Source organism: Gorilla gorilla, chromosome 10, assembly GCF_029281585.2.
Source record: "Gorilla gorilla gorilla isolate KB3781 chromosome 10, NHGRI_mGorGor1-v2.1_pri, whole genome shotgun sequence".
Lineage (NCBI taxonomy): Eukaryota > Metazoa > Chordata > Mammalia > Primates > Hominidae > Gorilla > Gorilla gorilla.
In genome coordinates, this window is record NC_073234.2 from 100,531,533 (window position 1) to 100,554,673 (window position 23,141).

General features: G+C 34.4%; 1 protein-coding gene across 3 annotated transcripts in view; it reads left to right on the top strand.

The window, feature by feature from the left end:
• Positions 1–23,141, top strand: part of LRRIQ1 (leucine rich repeats and IQ motif containing 1) — a 226,345-nt gene that overhangs the window by 130,015 nt on the left and 73,189 nt on the right. For 2 of the 3 annotated variants that reach the window (XM_063694186.1, XM_063694187.1), the window contains exon 23: positions 1,538–1,639. In XM_063694186.1, the coding sequence (XP_063550256.1) occupies positions 1,538–1,639 (102 nt within the window). Of the gene's footprint in view, positions 1–1,537; positions 1,640–11,874; positions 12,051–23,141 lie in introns of those variants that run through there. The other variant, XM_063694188.1, reaches the window with a different exon arrangement.

Genomic DNA, 23,141 nt, shown 5'->3' on the forward strand with positions numbered 1-23,141 from the left:
TAATGTAGCACTATTGCTATTGGAGAATAAAATTATTTTGAGTAACTTGAGCTAGATAACCTTTCTAAATATTTTGTACATATTAAATTATTTGACCTTGATAATGGTATGAGGAAAGTATGATTGTTTTATTATTTGGCCAAGGAAATGCCAAAGAACTTATAAAATATCCATAGCTTCTGTTCAGTGCACTGTGTTAAATGAAATGGAGCCAATTATGGTTCTATGTATTTTTATATATTGCAGTAAATTTTATGAAGAATGTAAGTTTTTTTTCTCAGAATATAAACTGGAAATGTTTCATTGTTGATGTCATAATTATGTCTATTAGCTGTTATTTGTTGAGAACCTACATGAATGTGTGCATGGGACTTGATTTTTTTTACACAAATGATCTCATTAATTTGTACAGTACTACTAGTACTTCAAAGACAATATTACTTCTGTTGGACAGAGGAAGAGACAGAAGGTGAGAACAGTTTTTCTGGAGTCACACAACTAGTAAAATTTGGCACTAGGATCTAACCCAGGTCTGCTGAATTGTGATGTTGTCAGAAAATACATAGATCAAATAAAAAGGCAAGAAGAGCAAGAGAGTAGAGAGATGGTTATAAGACACCAAACAGTTTGCAAGCCCATGGTAATGTCTTTCCTCATTGACTAATTGTTCTTTGACATGTCATTTTTTTTTGTAAATGACTTAGGTGATATATAATACTTATTTTATGAAATATATATACACAGATTTTATTATTCTTACTGATAGTTCATATTGAATTCATAAGAAACATTTAATAACACCAGAGATTACATATATTAATACTTACGAAATGTACCTAAACATTGTCCAACATTTTCCCTAATCTTGAGAAATACAATCATTGTGAAAAATGTAAATCATACTTAGTAAAGATGAATTATTACTAGAAGACTAATGGAAATTGTCAGGTTGCTCATGCTGGAGAATAGCTATGCAAATACTATTTATTTTTGCTACTCTAGCATTTAATTAAAATATGTAATTTGGTATTTACAACATTAAAAATCTTGTTTCTTAATTTGATATGTATAGTCTACATTCACAATCTATTTTTTGTAATCTTAATAGATCTTGAATATTCTTGGCTTTGAATATATGGAGAAAATTTATACATCTTTGTTATCTGAAAATACATTAGGGCAAAGAGAAACCACTATTTTAGGTGTTAAATTAATGAAATAACCTTTTCCTACCTGTTTCTTATTCCATTAGTTGTCTTGCTTCCATCTTTTGTATCCCATCTCCCCACAGTTTAGATGGAAAAGTAGAGTATTTCTGTTCTTTAAGTATTGGCTATGTGTTTAATCAGATAACCAATAATACGTACATGGTTGGCTACCTTTCCATGTTATGAAGCTTAATATAACATCATCATCAATTTCATAGAGCTTTATAAAGTGGATTTTTTTTACTACCACCATATAAGAAATATGTGGACATTTAGAGAAGGAATTAACCAAAGATGAACTTTGCTCCTTTCTTATTCGTTTTGTTTAGATTCCACTGTGCGTCTAGCCTTATTCAAAAACAATGAAAATAAAGTGTCTATTCCAAAATCACCAAAGATGGTACAGCCCAGAAGAGATGGTTACTTTGAAGGTATGGCTTAATAACAGATACATAGAGAGGTAAAAAGATAAAGAAAGATTAAAAGAATTGTATTTACAATAAATTTTTAATTCTTAATCATAAAATATATATATAAAGAATTATGTATAACATATACTTGAATAACTCAAAATATGGCTCTTAAAGCTGAAGTGCTAATTTAGTGTGCTGAAATATTGATATAGTCATTGAAAATTTGTATCAATGTTTACATAAATTTTAATTTTTTTATTTATATATGAACGTTTTATAATGATGTATCATCAGTGACATTAACGTTATTTAAATTTTACAGTGACAGATATATTAACTTGTATCAGTGGAAGTGATCACATGTCGAAATGATATTCTGTTTACTGCCAATTTACACAAATTGTATTAAGCCCTATAAATTATACTCTGGAATTTAAAATATTTTACAATATTTGAAGTTTTCCCAACTCACTGTTGGAGTGAAGGATTTGCACATCTAGGTGGTCATAGTTCTGATTATATCTCTGATTTCAACATTCAGAAAAAACATGAACTTAAATTATTAAACAGAAATATTTAAATGTAATAAAGTAGCAAGCATGATGCAAAACAGTGCAGCAAACATGACTTAAAATGTTTGCCATCTGCTTTCCTTTTAATATTAATGTTTTTTAGTTTTTATACTAAAAATTTATACTACTTTTTTAGTATAAAATTTTTATTTAGTTTTAAATTTTCATTTTAGTATAAATTTTTTATAATTTAACCTATAGTTTGGATAGCAATTTTAATAGAAAAATGGAATCATATTTTAATGAAAAGGACCTATGAACGTTTTCAATATTTTGTCTTCTATAAGATTTAAATAAATCTTAAAATTTAGGCATCTTCATAGCACGATTGAAAATGGAAACAGTTTGATTTACATTTCTGTTTTGTAATGTCTAAAACTAAAGAAAAGTTTGTTAACCACCAAATTTACACCATCCTAGAAATGCCTACTGAAGTATGTAGGGGTAGAAGTCATGGGGTCTAGAATTTTCCATAAAGTAGATAGCAATAGTCTGGGCGCGATGGCTCACGCCTGTAATCCCAGCACTTTGGGAGGCTGAGGCAGACAGATCACGAGGTCAGGAGATCGAGACCATCCTGGCTAACACGGTGAAACCCTGTCTCTACTAAAAATACAAAAAATTAGCCGGGCGTGGTGGCTGGCTCCTGTAGTCCCAGCTACTCGGAGGCTGAGGCAGGAGAATGGCGTGAACCCGGGAGGCAGAGCTTGCAGTGAGCCAAGATCGCGCCACTGCACTCCAGCCTGGGCGACAGAGCGAGACTCCACCTCAAAAATAATAATAATAATAATAAAAACATACATAGAAAGCTAAATAAAGCAAGTGTGGGAAATTATTTTGAAATTGTTGGACCAACAGATGATAGTGTGTAAAGGTTTCCTTTACCTTCTTTTTTTATATTAAATATTTTCCATAGTAAAACATTTAAAAATTTTGGTGCCCATTATCCATGTCAAAACACAATATCATTAATATTTTGATAGAATTAAAATATATTCCCAATTTAAAATAAGGCTTGGGTTTTAATCATTGAGTATATTTCATTGTTATAGTCTTAACTCTACCATTTCAGTCTTTTTTTAAAAAATGTAGAAATTCTTCTAAAATCAGTAACAACTCTACAGATATTGTTTATTAAATAGGAATGTTGTTGCATTAGAAAAGAACTGCCTAGGAAGAAAGATAAGCAGGGTGTTTTTATCCTTTAATTTAACACATATGTCAGACTCATAAAGAGAATCTATCCTAATAGGTTCTCTTGCATCCTATCTTGTTCTATTAAATGTGAAGCTACATTACCATCTAGAATAGTATAATATGTATGTATGATATGTTTATTGAATTGTGTACTGGTATAAAATATGCTAGAAATAGTTCAAAGTAGTGATAAATTCAAAGTGGCCTATAGAATATAAAACATTTCCACATAAGCTTTATGATGTGATGTTCTATGATTTGGTTTTCTTTCCCCCAAGTGAATTTTGTTTCGTTTGCTTTCTTTTGGAACCAAGTAAAGTACATTTGGCATTTCATTAATTTCACTGAATGAGTTTTATGTATTTACCAGATTTTCTAATGTGCTATAGGTTTCTGTTGTTGTTTGTTTAGGAATAGGCTTGGCAAAAACAGTTTTATATGGAAGATTTTTTTTAACAGTTAATATGTTTAATGTTTATTCTTGTCCCTTTTTTTAAGGGGAAAACAGTGACGAAAAGTGAGGCAAAATCATTTGTTCATTGCTGGCCAAGTTGAACCCCATGTTGTCTTTAACTGCTGCTCTGGAATTATTCACTTCAGATAATCACAGATATTTCCTGATGCCACAGAGTGCAGCTTCCAAAGAAATATCCCAACTTACCCCTACTGCCCAGTAGAGAGTGCCTCCTGAACCCAATTCTTTTGAGATACAACTTTCTTATTATAAAATGCAGCCCTTTTAAAAGTGCTATACAATGAACTCTACTATATTTACAGTTACATAACCATCACCAAATCTAGTTTTAGAACATTGGAAGATCTTTTATTCCTTAAGAAAAAAAATCAAATAAAATTAGTGGTTGGGCATCTGTTGCCCCCAGAAAAGTGAGGAAGATCAAAATTAAATTTTCCTGTAGGTTCATATTGAATAATTCCATGTGGAACAGTATCTCAGCACAATGGTATGCCAACACTGTCTTATAATTTCCTTGGTTTTGTTGAAATTGGATCATACTGTAGAACTGCTTAACTATTGCTTTCCAAAATCCACATTTATTTTAGTAACATTGTATAAATTTAAAAAAAAAATTACTTTCTATCTCCTGTCTGCAATGTTGACTATATGGGGTTTCCATGATTCTTCTTACAAATTTGATTTTTATTGTGGCTTTTTCTGAACATCCCTAGCAAAAACATTAGTAGCAAGAAAGGATGGTAGATATATCTCTGTTGGTCTATGATTAAAAATATGCTTAAATTCAAGGAATAGTTGATATTAAATATCAAATTATATTAAAAATATAAGGTAAAATATTATACCATTTTAACAGTCTATGTTTTACAGGATGTTCTTCTATTTTTTCTATATTCATAAAATGTTGACCATTTTTGTCTGGCTACCAGATTTAGATCTTTAACTTAATCAAGTCTGAGGAGCCTTTGACCACGCCTGTCCCCAGAGTCACCTCATATATGTGCCATGTGTCACCTATTAGCCAGTTGTTCCTATGAGACAAGTCTGAGAGCCTGAACACTTTGCAGATTTAACATTGGCTTATTTTATTTATTTGTTTATTTATATTTATTTTGAATCAGATGCCTGTCTTTGTTTACCTTTGTTACCAACCTGTAATACCTACTTGGATTTCAATATCCTATATTGTCTTAGAACTCAAAACAATTTCTTGGTTATTGCCTTAAAGATCTGCAGCCAAGTTTCTTTTTTTTCTGTCTTAATTGTTTAGTTTGGAGCTCTGACATCATTTATATTCATCACTTGCATAAGAACAAGCATAGCTTAATGGACATCAGTGTAGATTCTGGAGTTAGTCCAACACAGTTTGAATCTTGACTTTATCGTTTATTAGCTCTGTGACCTTTGGGAAGTTGTTTAACTTCTCTGTTTCTCATTATTTTTCATCTATGAAATAAGAGGCGAACAGTACTTAGGCATGAGGAGTATTGTGAGGATTACATAGATTTTATTTGTGAGAAGCTTGGAACACACAATCTAAGTACATAGTAAGTGCTCAAAATGTAATCATTAGCAATAGTCATTTTAAAAGTATGGCATTCCTTCTTGTTCTTGTTTACAATTAGTTCTCTTTATTCCATTTATTATTAAGTACTGTGCTGAGAGTTTTACTTACGTTCTCTGATTCAGTGCTTTCAGAAACTTTGAGAAAGGTATTATGACTGTCAACATTTTACAGATGATAAAACCGTAGTATTGAGAGATTGATAGGTGACTTGACCAAGGTTTCTACATAGAAAACAAGTGGCTGAAGGGAAATGGTAATAATTTCTTTGACAAATAAAGCTTGCAAAATCAAAACAAAATACAAATGTTAGAGAAAAAAGATTACCAGGTAACCATGAAATTTATACCACTTAGAATTAAAATACTTAGGAAAAAAGTAAAGACTAATTATTAAAATAAGGTAAAACTCTGAGAAAACCATAATCAATTTTGGTTTTTATTCCTTTCTCATAGTTGCATTAATATAATTTAGGATATCATTTAGTGCCAACATGGTAATGAAGATTTGATTTGTGACCTATAGTTAGGTGCTATCTTGGATAATGTTATTATTGATATTATTATGATAACCTAATATTAAATGTCAAGTCTGTGAGATTCTTAGTAAAGAGTGACCATTTTTAAAACAATTCCAACTTTTATTTTAGATTCAGGGGTAACATGGGTAGTTTTGTTAAATTGTGTATGATACTGAGGTTTGGGCTACAAATGATCTCATCACCCACATAAAGAGCATAGTAACAAACAGGTACCGTTTTTCAGCCCCTGGTTTCCTCCCTCTCTCCCCACCCTAGTAGTTCCTGGGGTCTATTGTTTCTGTCTTTGCGTCCATGTGTACCTGATGTTTAGCTCCTACTTATAAGTGAGAACATGTGGTATTTGGTTTTCTGTTCCTGCATTAATTGCCTTAAGATAATGGCCTCCATGTTGCTGGAAAGGACATGATTTCTTACTTTTTTTTTTTTTTTTTTGAGACAGAGTCTTGCTCTGTCACCCAGGCTCAAGTGCAGTGACGCTATCTCTTCTCACTGCAACCTCTGCCTCCCAGGTTCAAGCAATTCTCCTGCCTCATCCTCCCAAGTAGCTGGTATTACAGGCACACGCCACCACGCCCGGCTAATTTCTTTTGTATTTTAGTAGAGACGGGGTTTCACCGTGTTGCCCAGGTTGGTCTCCTGAGCTCAGGCAATCCACCCGCCTTGGCCTCCCAAAGTGCTAGGATTACAGGCATGAGCCACCGCGCCCGGCTGATTTGATACATTTTAATGGCTCCATAGTATTCCATGGTATATATGTTCCACATTTTCTTTATCCAAACCACTGCTGACGAGCACCTAGGTTGATTTCAGGTCCCTGCTATTGTGACTAGTGCCGCGATGTACATACAAGTGCATGTCTTTTTGGTAGAAGGATTTATTTTCCTTTGGGTTTATACCCAGTAATAGGATTGCTGTGTCGAATGGTAGTTCTGTTTTCAGTTCTTTGAGAAATCTCCCACATTTTGAATCACATGTTTTAATTTTCAGATATATGAGAACCTCCCCACACAGCCTATGTTTTTGCTTCATTATTCCTATTTTTATTTATACATAAATTAAGTCACTTTCCTGCCCTCATCTACTGAAACTTCTAAATTTGCTACTTCTAAAGTCAATGCCAAATTCAGACTTCTGGCTTTGGTCAGGGAAGGAAGTTAGCCAAGCCAGGAAAAAAATTTAGTCTGGCCCAACAACTTTCTCAGGAATGCGGGTTTATTTAGTCTTAGCTCCTCCATTCCCTGGGACAATTGTACTCGATTTCAAGTCAGATTTTCTTAATTCCCAGTCTGCTGCTGTCATCACTAACATGCTTCCTATTTGTTCTTTTATAAAATAGAAGATTTGCAGATAACTCATGGTTTTATAAACATATATTCAAATATTTTTGTATTAAATGTTTAAATATTGAATGTATTAAGAAACCTATAACTTCTATAATTTTGACTCCAGAACATTTCTTTTGTGATACTTTTTACTTTAGAATTATAAGCATTTTCTCCTCCTGACTTCTCCTTTTTAATGCCAGCTTTGAGAACAGTTTATATTGTGTAGATTGCTTTAAAGGAGGTCTTGCATTTCCCTAGCTGTTTATAGTACTTGCTAATAGTGCCAATGACTATGCGTTAAGAGATGGCAGCATAAATGCCACAGGGCATATGCAGGCACCAAAATACCTGAAGGCAGCCCCGTAAGAAGAGATGCTCATAATTTTATTCCACTGAGCAAGATTCAATAATTAGTCAAAATTATCATGGATGCAAAGATTTATAAAATGTGATTTATCAGTATGTCAGTCTCCAACAAACACTATATTTTGAATTACTGTTTTCCTACTAAGTTTTGAGCTCCATGTGTTTCTTTAATACCCCTAGCCCTTAGCACAGTGCCTAATGTATAATGGATGCTTAATAAATGTTTTTTGATGAATAACTGAAAAATACGAAGGACCCTGGCATTAAAGAGTTTCAAACATAGATGGAGTTGCAATATGCTTATATAATATTTTTTAACATGCTGTTTGCTTTGCCAAGTTAGACTCATTGCCCTATGCAATCCAGAAAAATCTCTTCACTTGGCTAATTTGTATTCTCAGGCATTTAATTTTTTAGGAAGACTTTTCTGATTCTAGTTTAGAACACCACTCACTGTGTGTCCTGAATAAACTTTTATATGCCATATGTATTATTAGTCAGGGTTCTCTAGAGGGACAAAACTAATAGGATAGATGTATATATAAAGGGAATTTATTAAAAAGTATTGATTAACACGATCACAAAGTGAAGCCCCACAATAGGCCATCTGCAAGCTGAGGAGCAAGGAAGCCAGCCCGAGTCTCAAAACCTCAAAAGTAGGGAAGCCAACAGTGCAGTCTTCAGTCTTTTGCTGAAGGCCCAAGTGCCTCTTGCAAACTACTGGTGTAAGTCCAAGAGTCCAAAAGCTGAAGAACTTGGAGTCCAATGTTCTAGGGCAGGAAGCATTCAGCAAGGGAGAAAGATGAAGGCTGGAAGACTCAGCAAGTCTCTCTTCCATCTTCTCCTGCCTACTTAATTCAAGCCAAGCTGGCAGCTGATTAGATGGTGCCCACCCAGATTGAGGGTGGGCCTGCCTTTCCCTGTTTACTGACTCAAATGTTAATCTCCTTTGGCAACACCCTCACAGACACAACCAGGAACAATACTTTGCATTCTTCTATCCAATCAAGTTGACACCCAGTATTAACCATCACAAGTCCTCCCCTTGTCAACTTGAACCCATTCACATGTCCTGACATCACACATAATCTTCAAATAAAGACAATAATAAGGTCATAATAATGCCTAACCTAGCGCAGCTAGCATTCATACAATCGGAAGTGCACTAATCCTTAACCTAAATGCTATTACATAAAGTTAACAACACTTAAATCCTGTCATGAAGTCAATACATTTTATGGCACATTATAAAGGAAAAAGAAAGGAAATAAAATGAAGATATTTTCTTAGTACAAGTATATACATGCACAAACAAGTTCTTAATAAAATAAGAAGAAAATACTCTTGACAATCACAGTCGTACCTTCTTCTAATACCCACCCCATTGCCTTCAGCAAGCACCTCAGCAGGTCATGGTTTTTTATCTGGAGGAGTGAACCAAACCTTCATTCCTGAAGGGGCTGGGCCATTTATAGTCCTGCCTGGAGTGGGTTCCTGTAGTTACCTACTGACCTTAATCACAGGGCATGGTAATACTAAGGGACACCCTAAGGGATCTCCTGTCCCACTCATATTCCGCCTTACCTCCATCATGAAGTAGTAGACTTCATCTTGATACTCTGGGCCAATCACCCCAGCCAACACTACAGCTCCCTTGTTAGCCTATTGACTTAGAGGTAGGAGGAGCACAAAGTAGCCAGGTGGCAATCTTAACTTCCAGTTTAATGAAATTATTGTTGTATCTCCTGGTGGCAGCATTCCTCCTTTTGGAACTAAGACCTCTAGGCCAGCAGAATATAATGTCATAGGAACAGGAAGCAAAAATTTTGCTAGTGGGTCACTAGGGGTGATGGTGAGTGGTGCCACTTCCAATTCCGCCCCTTAATTCCTGGACCTGTGAATCCTGGCTATGGGAGAAAGAGTACCATATATTGGACACTGATTCAGGGCATACACAGCCTTCTGGAGAACTTTGCCCCAGGCCTGCAAAGTATTGTCACCTATTTTGTATTGTAATTGTGACTTCGAAAGGCCATTCCACCATTCTATCAATGCAGCTGCTTCAGCTTCAGATGATGGGGAATAGGGTAAGACCAGTGAATTCCATGAGCATAAGCCCACTGCCACACTTCTTTAGTTATAAAGTTTGTGCCTTGGTCAGAGGCAATACTGTGAGGAATACCATGGCAACAACATATCATCAATAGGGTAAAACTAACCTGTCTCACAACACCACTCACTATGTTTCAATTGTATCCTGAGGAAATTATTATATACCATATAATATAATAGCCTCCTTAGTGTTGCTTATCATTTATCATTTGTACAAGGCACTGTTCTAAGTATTTTATCTCTACGAATTAATGACATTCTCACAAGCAGTCTTTTGAGATAGGAGACAAAACTTCATTCCTTTTGGAAAAGATAGTATCAGTAGAAATCTGCCTGCATTTGCAAGGAATGAAGGATAAAATAGCAAAATCTTGTAATCTGTTTTTTGCATGATTTTTGTTTAAGTCTTGACTAGTAGGGAGAGAGGAACCTGGAGAAAGAGTCAGTAACAAAACTAAATAAAATTGAAATGTAAGTTGGAAGCCCTTAGATAATTGAAGATCAGGAGCTATGTTTTGATTTTTTTTAATGTGATATGATAGCTCTTGATATAATTAAGTATCTAAAATCTTTTCATGGCCTCCTGTTGTCCTTTGAATAAAAGCTGGACTTGATATTAAATATCATGTCCTACCGGACTGTAATTGTCAAGCCCTCTTTCTGTTCCTCAAGTTTGATAAGCACTTTATTATTTTGTAGCTTTCGTATTTCATCCTCTTTCTGCCTAAACAGTGCCCTTAGCATTTTACACAAATGGCTGTCTTATTGTTTAGTTTCACATTTATCCAGTGTGAGACCCTTTCCCTGTAACACTATTTCACATAGCCTTTTCCTCTCTTACCAGCTCCTCTCTCTCATAACACCTGTCATTTTGTGGCATTTATTTGCTATTGTCTCATTTATTAATTTAAACTGCTTACTTATATATTGTGGCTCCAGCAATAGTATGGAAGGAGAGCCATGTCAGAATGGTTTATTCTTATATCCTCAGCACTTAGAGCAGTGCCAGTAGTATATTGGTTCTCAATAAATATATGATTAAGAAAGAATGTAAATGTACATGACATCTTATAATTAAAACTTCCTAAATATATTCTAGGCAGTATCACATCATTTAGTAATACAAGGTTTGAAATAAATTTCAATTTTCTACAGAAAAAAATAAATCTGATTAGAGAATTTGGTCCAGTGAAGCATAAAACAAACTATGACTTTTAAAACGTTTATATCTGGATAAGGTAGATTCAGGGAATGGCAATCTAAGGTCTGAGAGCAACCTATTCAACTATTTTTTAATCCAAATCAGTTATAAATAGCTCATATTTTTTGTATTTCCCCATAATTCTGCCATAATTGGATATTTGTGTTCTATTCCAAAGTATGTATTTGTATGTGCATATTATATGTATATATATGTACTTAAATGCTGATATAAAGTCAGTAAGACTTACATCACATAATAAAGGAAAAAGAAAGGAAATATAATGAAGATATTTTCTTAGTACAAGCATATACATGCACAAACATGTTCTTAACAAAATAAGGAGTCATATATACTATGCATATACAAAAAATTGTATATGCATAGTATATGCACATATTATATGTATATATAATTTACATATCCCATGTATAAATATATATATAACATATATACTTTATAGATACACTTTTTATACATATATGTGTGTATATATGAGAGATATGTATATGGTTAAATTTTTAAATAAGATTTCAGAGCTCTTAGAGTTTTTTGAAATGGACCATATGTAGCCTGTGTACTTTTTGTTAAAAAAAAAGAGGACTTCCACTTCTCATAATAGAGGACCATGTAATTCTGATCAACTGTACTTCAGAGAACAACTACAAAAGCTGGAAAATTTTTGTTTTAAAAATTTCAGTGAAGTCATTGGAGACCTAACAAGTAAGAAATTATAAGTCAAGAAGGAAGTCCAAAGAGCTGAGAAGCTGATAAAAATTTTTGATGTTACTTGCCTAGGTCAACTGGAAATAGATTTTTCACTAGCCTCTTACCTGAAACAAAAATAAATCATCTCCAAAAATAGATAACATAATTCTAGACTTCTTTTTATCTCCACAGTTTTTCATATAAAATACCTGGCACACAGTGAAAAATAAACATGGAAAGAGATGAGACATCATTATTGAACAAGAGAAACAATAGACGATGTAAGTAGAGCCAATGAGACTTTAGATAATGGAGATTTAAAAATAAATGTACATAATATCTTTGAGGATACGGAAGAAGAAATTGAGAATTTCAGCAGGATATTAAACCTATAAAAATATCCAAATTGAAAGTTTATAACTTAAAACCACGACTGAACTTAAAAATTCAATGGATGGATTCAGCTACAGTTTAATCAAAACTGAAGAGAGAATTATCAACTGAAACACATTTAGAATCCAATAAAGAGAAGTGTGAGGCAGTGGAGTACAAGTAACATTTGAAGGATTTATGGTTGAATATTTACCAAAAGTGAAGAAAAAGCTGAAGTTGTAAATGCAAGAAATTAATGTGCATAAAGAAAATATATACAATAAAAACCACATCTTGGCATATCATCATAAAATTGCTAAAATTGAAGACAAAGACAGAAATTTTAATAAGAGCCACAGAAAAAGATACATTATCTTCAAAGAAGCATCAGTAATAAAGCTAACTTCTTCAGAGAAACAAAGCCAGAAGATACTTGTTGTGGACTGAGTTGTGTCCTTCAAAAATTCATAGGCTGAAGCCTTGATGTCCAATTTGACTGTATTTGGAGTTAGGAACTGAAAGAGGTAGTTAAGATAAAATTCAGTCAGAAGGTTGGGCCCATAATCCGATAGAATGAATGTCCTTTTTAGAAGAGGAAGAGACACCAGGAGTGTGTGGGTACAGAGGCAAGCACATATGAAGAGAAGGTGGCCATCTGCAAGCCAAGGAGAGAAGCCTCTGAAGAAACCTCACCTTCCAGCACCTGGATCTTGGACTTTTAGCTTCTACAACTGTGAGCAAATAAATTTCTGTTATTTAAGCATCCCAGTCTGTAGTATTTTGTTATAGCAGCCCAAGCCGACTAATGTAATAATGTAGTGGTAGCTTCAAAGTGCTAAAATAAAATATCTTCCACCATGAAAGTTTATATCTAGCAAAACTTCTTACATCAAAAAGAAAGCAAAGCATGCATACCACCCAACTCCCCAATTGCTGCTTTCCTGGACAGCTACAAGGAAGAAGAAAGAAGGCACCTGGGTTCCTGAGCCAAAGCTTCACAGAGAAAGTAGGGAAGAATAGTAACTTTGGTGAAGTCCATGGCACCCCTTTGTCCCTTGCCCCTTGTAAGAAACTTCTCTGTCATCTGTATCAGGTACCCCCCTACCTGTCTCATAGGACACTCTGTATTTCTGGAATAGCTAGAAATTCTATCCAAGTCTCAGAGAATTACTACAACATCTTGGAAAGTTTGTCATCGTTAAGAATATTGCCTTTTATCTAAACTAGGCTACATGAATTAATGAAGTAACAATGGATTTAGACTGGGAAAGTCTTGTGTATAATCTTGCATAGACACTCACTAGCTATTTACTCCATGTCCTGTTTTTCTCAATTGCAAAATCAGAATACTAGCCTTTACTTCTCATGATATTTTGAAAATTAAATGAGAATCTAAGGGCTTCTGGATAAAAATGATGCTGCTGAAAATCTCCCTAAAATTTCTGTGGAGGTATTTTTAAGATATAGATGAGCAAATATGGGAATATTAGGAAGGGGCAACAGCAATAGAACTTTTAGGCTAGAAAGTAAATATGTGAGTAATAATGAGAAAGCAAAAGCTTAAACCAGCAATGGGAAAATATGAGATCTGTCTCTATGTCAAAGGTTCGGGAATTGATGGTATTAGGCCCTCTTGATATGAGATGAAGTGGGCATTAAAATAAATATATTGGCCGGGTGCAGCAGCTCATACCTGTAATCCCAGCACTTTGTGAAGCTGAGGCTTGTGGATCACAAGATCAAGAGATCGAGACCACCCTGGTGAACATGATGAAACCCCATCTCTACTAAAAATTAAAAAAAAAAAATAGCTGGCATGGTGGTGCACACCTGTAGTCCCAGCTACTCGGGAGGCTGAGGTAGGAGAATCGCTTGAACCTGGGAGGCAGAGGTTGCAGTGAGCCGAGTTTGTGCCATTGCATTCTAGCCTGGTGACAAAGCAAGACTCCGTCTCAAAAACAATAAATAAAATAAAATAAAATACTATTTGTCTTACCTCGACAAAATTTTTAACATTAATTCTGTAATAAAATTCTGTAAATTCTGTAAATTTAACTTTAACATTAATTCTGTAAATATTGTCTCTGTATTTGAGAATACCAGGCTTATTTGAGATTCTTGGTGTCTTGTTAAAACTAAGAGTAATTGTAGGAATGTATATTAAATGCTAAGGCCCTAGGCCATTCTTCTAATTAGCTTCCAGAATGCTGATATATGTGTCCTAGTGAGCTCATGCTCCCATAACAAAATACCATAGTCTGGGTGCCTTAGAGAACAGACATTTATTTCTCACAAATCTGCAGCCTGGGAAGTCCAACGTCAAGGTTCTAGCTAATTCAATTCCTGATGAGGCCTCCTGTCTTGGATTGTTGACAGCCACCTGCTTGCCATATCCTTACATGTGCAAATACACTCTCTTTCTCCCTGCTCACTCAGAAAACTAGAGACTACACACACAATCTCTCATACACACACACACACACACGCACACACATACACACACACACAGAAAGAGAGAGAGAGAGAGAGAGGTCTTTCTCTTCTTCTTATAGGACCAGTAATTCCATCATAAGGATCCCACCCTCATTTCCTAATTTAACCCTAATTACCTCCTTAAAGACTGCATTACAAATACCATCACTTTGGGGGTTAGGGTTTCAACGTATGAATTTTGGGGGGTACACAAATATTTAGACCATAGCACCATGCCTTTAATCTCCAGGCAAGAGATTAGAAGAGTCTTTCTGAAGATTCTTATCAGTGCAAGAGGAAACATCTAAAAACTGATATCAGGTATTACAATATAGGACTCGTGTAAGTCACCTTTAGGTAAAACTCTCAGACAGTAGGGTTTGCAGTTTCCTATCAACTTTATAGACCCCCACTCTAAAAGAAGCAAATGACGATCATTAAACAAACTAAAGAAAATATATAACATGAAAATTAGGGAAAAAAGTAGCAAGCATAATAAAGATACCAGATGAAAAACATCTTCAAGAATACCATCAATATTTTCATAGACATAAAAAAGGGTATGCCCATGAAATAGAATGAGATGCTATAATAAGAAAGAGGGAGATCAGAGACCCAAAAATATCTCTTTGATAGCAGAAATAAAAAAAAACTTGGCAGAAGATATTGATAAATAAGTCTCCCAGAAATCAGAGGAAAAATACAAAATACTAGAATAACATACAAAAGAAAATATAAATAGAGACTCAGTTCAGGAGGTTCAACATTTGATAAATAATCAGAGATCCAGGCCCGAAGCAGTGGCTCACACCTGTAATCCCAGCACTTTGGGAGGCCAAGGCAGGCAGATAGTTGAGGCCAAGAGTTCTAGATCAGCCTGGCCAACATGACGAAACCCTGTCTCTACTAAAAACACACAAAAAAAAATTAGCTGGGCATGGTGCTGTGTGCCTTTAGTCCCAGCTACTTGGGACGCTGAGAAAAGAGAATCACTTGAACCCGAGAGGCAGAAGCTGTAGTGAACCAAGATCACGCCACTGTACTCCAGCCTGGGTGACAGAGCAGGAGTACAGCTCAAAAAAAAAAAAAAAAAAATCTGAGATCCAGAAACAGAGAATAGCAGCAATGTCAACAACAAACAGATGGAAGAAAATTATCAAAGAAATAATTCCAAAAAAAGTTCCAAAACTAAAGGACCATTTTCCAGATCAAGAGGCCCACTAAATATTAGGAAAATGAATGAAAATAAACCAATCTTTTTGGCCCGTATTTGAAAAATGTCATAAAACCAAGGACAATGAAACGAACCTCAAAGTCCTCCAAAAGGAAGACCAGATCTCTTGCAATGGGTCAGTTATCTAAAATATATTGAATTTCCCAACAGTAGCCTTGGATCCTAGAAAACAATAGAACAGTATTTTCAACATTCTTAGAAAACATTATTTCCAACCTAAAATTATATGAATAGGGAAACTATTAATAAAATTTAAGAATATAAAAGCTTGCTAAGTCTTAATTTATTTCCCTTGCAATCTTGCTCAGAAAGCTACTGAGGGAACTGCTCCACTGAAGTGGTAAACCAATAAAAACTAATACATGAGATCCAGCTAGAGAAAGAAGCAAAGGAATTTCATGATGATAGTGAAAAGAGATCTCAAGATGACAGCTCACACGGGCTTAGAGAATAAACATTCCATGATGACAGAGAACACCATGAGCGGTCCTTCTGAGCAGGGAGAAAAAGAGTATATTTGCTATCAATACATTCAAGTATATCAGATCAATTCTAAAGTAAATACTAAAGAGTGTTCTTCGGGCAGAAGAAAAAGACTTCCAGATAAAATCTAGGAGATATAGGAAGTAATAAAAAGCAAAGAAGGGTTTCTATATGGTTAAATCTAAATAATCATTGGCTTCGTTCAGGGGTTTTAACAATAATAAGACAAGAAGTCCTTGCCCATGCCTATGTCCTGAATGGTAATGCCTAGGTTTTCTTCTAGGGTTTTTATGGTTTTAGGTCTAACGTTTAAGTCTTTAATCCATCTTGAATTGATTTTTGTATAACGTGTAAGGAAGGGATCCAATTTCAGCTTTCTACATATGGCTAGCCAGTTTTCCCAGCACCATTTATTAAATAGGGAATCCTTTCCCCATTGCTTGTTTTTGTCAGGTTTGTCAAAGATCAGATAGTTGTAGATATGCGGCGTTATTTCTGAGGGCTCTGTTCTGTTCCATTGATCTATATCTCTGTTTTGGTACCAGTACCATGCTGTTTTGGTTACTGTAGCCTTGTAGTATAGTTTGAAGTCAGGTAGTGTGGTGCCTCCAGCTTTGTTCTTTTGGCTTAGGATTGACTTGGCAATGCGGGCTCTTTTTTGGTTCCATATGAACTTTAAAGTAGTTTTTTCCAATTCTGTGAAGAAAGTCATTGGTAGCTTGATGGGGATGGCATTGAATCTGTAAATGACCTTGGGCAGTATGGCCATTTTCACGATATTGATTCTTCCTACCCATGAGCATGGAATGTTCTTCCATTTGTTTGTATCCTCTTTTATTTCCTTGAGCAGTGGTTTGTAGTTCTCCTTGAAGAGGTCCTTCACATCCCTTGTAAGTTGGATTCCTAGGTATTTTATTCTCTTTGAAGCAATTGTGAATGGGAGTTCACTCATGATTTGGCTCTCTGTTTGTCTGTTATTGGTGTATAAGAATGCCTGTGATTTTTGTACATTGATTTTGTATCCTGAGACTTTGCTGAAGTGGCGCATATACACCTTGGAATACTATGCAGCCATAAAAAATGATGAGTTCATGTCCTTTGTAGGGACATGGATGAAATTGGAAATCATCATTCTCAGTAAACTATCGCAAGAACAAAAAACCAAACACCACATATTCTCACTCATAGGTGGGAATTGAACAATGAGATCACATGGACACAGGAAGGGGAATATCACACTCTGGGGACTGTTGTGGGGTGGGGGGAGGGGGGAGGGATAGCATCGGGAGATATACCTAATGCTAGATGACGAGTTGGTGGGTGCAGCGCACCAGCATGGCACATGTATACATATGTAACTAACCTGCACAATGTGCACATGTACCCTAAAACTTAAAGTATAATAAAAAATAAAAAAATTTAAAAAATTAAAAAAAAAACAACAATAAGAATTTTAGATGGGTCTATAATATTTATAGTCATGGTAACAATAACATTATGCTTTGGGTTTTTTAAACTATGCATCAAATTACTTATGCCTAAAATGGTTTTTGGCCTGTTTCTTTGTTTTGTTTTGGATGAGTCTTACATTTCTTTCTGTTTTTGCTATCTGTACAGCAGTGGCGGAATAAAAATCATATTCACCAACTTGGAATTATGTAAGACAGAGTTTTGACTCTAGTCCAAACCTACATGATTTTGGTTAAGTTACTTAACCTTCCTGTACTTGATTTTCCTCGTCAATTAATTGGAACAAGTAATATACACCACATAAAGTCACTGGGTAAATTGAATAAAAATGTATAAAATCTACAAGAATGAGCTCACCTTTAGAATGTGTTAACTAAGATTTAATTCCTTATCTTCCCTATTTATTCTACCAGTACATGTTTATTGAATTTCTGCTTTGAGTTTGGCATTGCGGAAAAAGATGAGGGTACAGTGATCAATGACATAAACACAAACCACGTGTAATAGAGTTCTCTATCTAGAAGCAGGGGTTGGGGGTGAGGGGCAACATAAATACTCCATGTAAGTGTATAACACAAATGAGTAAAGCTCTGTGGAGGGAAGCTCATTATGAATCTAGCCCAGAGACATGAGGGAAGAAGTGACACTTGGGCTGAGTTTGAAGGCTGAGTAAAAGTAACTAGGCAAGGGGGGGAGGTTGTGTAGAATGACTATTCCAGACTAAGGCATGGTCCTATTGAAAGACTTTGAAGACTAGGTTAGCCTGGGCCATTCAAAGAACTGAAAGAAGGTTGGTATGGCTAGAGAACAAGGAGTGAGATGAAGCTGGAAAAATTGGTAAGGCACAGGGCAATTTTAGTCTGTCCTTTTTAGTCCATATTGAGGATTTGACTTTCTATATTTCAATGATTACAGCCACTGTAGGATTGTAAGCAAAAGATAAAATGGTCAGATTTGTTTTCCAAGTAACAATTATGGAACATATGGTGTGAAGGATTAATAGGAAGGAAACAAGAGTAAACACAGTATCAGTCAAAAGATCATGGCAGTGGTTCAGCACAGAGATGGTAACGTAGACCAGGGAGAACATAATAGATATGGAGATTTAGGTGGAAAAACAGCAAATAAATCATGGTTACCAAGTATGAGTATGTGCAACCTGCATCTCACCTATGGAATGAGAAGAATAATACCTATCTCAGAGAGATGTTGTGAGGAGTGAGATAACTGCTTACCATAGTAAGCGGTGCTCAGTATATGACAGCAATTATTATTTTTATTTCCATTATCGTTCAAAATTTTTCTATCACTTTCTTTCCTTCTCTCTTAGCAATTGGTGTCCCATTTCCTTTTTATGGCTAAAATTTTCATCTTTCTTTGGATGTTGTCTTACCTGACACATGATGATCTTCCATGGTGATCCCATATTTAGTTATCTCCTGTAGTTTGTTTCTTAAATTTCTGTCTCCATCATCTACCTTAGTTTGTTAAAATAAATATGTAGACAAGCTGTAATACTGCCATTGAAAATATTATTCCACCTCCTCCTCAGACCACTATCCCATTCATCTGTCTTTAATCCTTGCCAACCTTCTTAGGCAGTCTAATCAGTGTCTTTATGCCCCACCTTTAGTTATTCTGCATTTTTTATTTTTTCAAAACTCACTTTTGAGCTTTCATTTTCTTCCACTGTCCTTGAGACAGGATTCATGGTGCACATTCTACTCAAATTACATTCATTATAGTAATCAGTGTTAACCTCTTAGTTACTAAATTCAGAAACCTCTTTTCTATCCTCATTCTACTTATCTTCAGTATTTCATTCATCATTCTCCCCATAATTTATCTTAGTCCCTTACATCTTCGCTTCCATTCTCTCTTGGTTCTTCTATTTACCTGGGACCACTCCTTTTTAATTATCTTCTCCATCTATTCCTGTTCATTAAATACAAATATTACATAGAATTTTGTTCAGATATGACCTCATTCTCTACTCAAAACACATATTTACTTACTGATACAGCAAATATTTAGTGTGTCAGACATTATATTAGGCTGTAGGGATACAAAGATGAATATAGGGATACAAAAATGAGTAGTACATAGTCTCTGTCTTTAAAAAAAAACCAGCCTCTGAGTCCAGTTGAGAAACCTTATGTAAATGAGCAAAACAAAATATTTTAGGAGTGTACAACACACCTATTCCTATGGCACAATGGAAAGATCAAGATAGAATACCTAATTCTGTTATGTAACCTATGGTTACAGGCAATAACAACCGAATATCTCCCTCTGTCCTTCCTCTTTTTATTTATACCATAAAGTATATTATATTCATTCTAATCAGAATCTGTTTGATTATTTTTATTTCCTGTGTCTGTTAATAGCATCATTAGCCACTTAATTTAGAAAGTCAGAATCATTCTTAATTCTGTTCTCTCTCTTTCTCTCTCATTCCCTAAATACAAGCACTACCTTCACATATCCCACTGACTTCAGTGTCTCTTGCCTTGAAATATTGTAATAGTGTCCTTGTGCAGTGCTTTTCAACAGCAGTGTGCCATAAGCAGTGTTATGGTTTGTGAAGACATTGCAGTAAAGAAGTAGATGATAGCATTTGCAAGATTGAGAGATGTGTGGATATTACAAAGGATACTATTACAATATTGTGATTATAATATTCTGTGATTACAGACTTGTGAAGGTGATGGTAGAAAGTGGACTAGGAACAATAAGTGAAGGGCATTGTATATGAAAGACTGGAATTCATCCTTGTACTTTCCTCCCCATCTCCTGAAATATTCACTAATTATACTAAAATAGTTCAGTATATCCCCAACTATGATAAACTGTGTTCTTTCTAAAATGTCCTGTTCTACAAACCTTTATTCTGTTTCCTTTATCTGAAATGACCCTCATCACCTTTCCATCCGACACTTCCATTTATCCTTCACAATTCAGATAAATGTCATTTCATCTGCAAGTCATTCCTAATACACCAAGCCTCCCACAGGCCTTTGTCCATGTCTCTGTAACATCATCTGTGACTATGTTTTTATCTATTTCCTCCCAACTGTTAATCTTTTCAAGGTCAGGGATCAAATCTTAATCATATTTCTGCTTCCTCCCATCCTCAGAACATAGTAACTGTATTAGATTCATCTATACTAGGCACTCAATAAGTGTTTGTTGAATTAATAAACATTTCTGACTTAAAAAAATCTTTGGATTCTCAGAAACACTCTTCCTGCCAATTGCTATTACTCAAAGTCAGATACTGGCCTATTTCCAACTTAAACTTACAACTCATTCAGTGTTCACATTCAAGCTATAAGTTCCCCTGTCTCAACCACCTCTGAGATCTATTTAGCACACTTTGGAATTTATTTAATCATTTCCTACTGAAGTTCAACCAACTGTGAGGTTATGGACCCTGAAAAACTTAATCATTATAAACATTGTCCCTTCATTTTAAGGTTTCATAGCTTCTGAAACATTTTTCTGAAAGAATGGAAAGGGGTACTATACTAACATCAATATGTGTTTTTATGTTTCTCAAAAAACTAAATAATATTTTCCATGAAAATTTTATAGTACTTTAATAGAACTGGGGGATCCCACATATTTTCCCTAAAGCTTCAATACCTTCTGCAAGATTTCTCAAGATCATTATTTTAATTAAAAAAAAATGATAGTTCAACCTAATGGTTAGGAGAGTGGGCTATGGAGCAAGACAATTTAGGTTTGAATTTTAACTCTGTCCCTTGCTAGGGATATGACTTTAATTAACCCCATACATTTCTTTGTCCATTTCCTCATTTTTGAATTTGGCATAATGAGATAAAATAATGCATAACTCACAGAGTTGAGTAAATGAATTAGTATGTGTAAAATGCTGAAAACAATACCTAATGCATACAAGTTCAATGAATGTATTGAACTTGGCTATTGCTATTATCAGGAACAGTAGCCATTTGCAATGAAATGTGTTAAAATTTAGAATTTGATTATAGTAACTGGATACATTTTGAAATATTACATTTTAAAATATGGTGTGTTTGTGTGTGTGTGTGTGTTGGGGAAATTTATTATTCTGCTTAGTCAATCAATTTTCAAGGGAAAGGAATTTTCTCGGTAATGGTGAATACAAATACTTGATAGATAAGATGTAGATTCTGATAAATGATCTATTCTACTCTAAATTTTAGCTGGACAAATTTGATAAGCAGGTTTAATCCACATGTCTCAAGGTGATGTCAATCAATCAATCAGTCACACTTCTGGCATTAACCTACCACCCCCAGTATATATACTATCCCATGTCATTTCTTTTCTTCACCCTGTATAAGGTCTTGAACTTAGGTAGCCCATTGAAGCATGAATTAAAGAAGAAACTGATATCTTTAAACATTCCAGTAATAAATCTAATTATGAAAATTAACTTAGTTTTTATCCCCACTTAGAGATAAAATATTTTCATTCAGATATGATATATGCTTTATAAAGATAAAATTTATATTGCAATATTTTTCATGAAGAATAGAAAAACCAACCCTTCTAGAATTGCTGATCTGGAAGAGTGAATATATTTTCTATAATTCTTGTGATTCTAGGATCTAATTTTTAACAATTTTGAGGCATTTATCAATATTATAGGGAAATAAAATTATCTTTTGAAATTTTCCAAAACATAACCTATGGTTCTTTGTACCAATGACCTTAAACTGTATATGAGATTTTTCTATTTAAAGAGAAATGATTATATCAATTACTATTTGAACATTAGTGAAGTGAATTATTATAAATAACATTTAGATTTAATTTTAAGAATTTAAAATTTATGTACCATAAAGTCAACATTTTATCATCACACAAATGCTAATCTCAGTGTCAGTTTCTCAGAATTGCAACTTTTGAATGACACACTTATGTTCAAATGGACTTATCTGTGTTGGTGGTAGTTTATACATTTAAGCTACTCTCCTATCTCATTGTGAGGAATCTGCACATGTACATATATACATATTTCCATCTGATGAAATGAGTACTTATTCTTGGCAGGAAAAGTTAAATGAGAATTTATAACTTTTCCATTAAATTGCTTGCCTTTTTATCAGGTTTTGTATTGAAACCAAGATTCTGCATTAAAGTATCCCTTATTTTTTCATGTATTTTTCTTTGATATATTTCTGTTACTACTAGAAGAAATATATTATTGAAATATCGAGAAAGCCTTTCTATTGTTATATGTGTCAGTAATTTATATATCTGAAGTATTTTAATGTTTAAAATATTTAAACTTAACTCAAATGTTTATAATACAAATCCCATTGCAACTGGAACCTTAGGTTCTTAACTATTTGAATATATTCCCAAAAAATCAATGAAAATCTTCCCCTTTTGTACCATTTCTTCAAAGAAGGAAAAC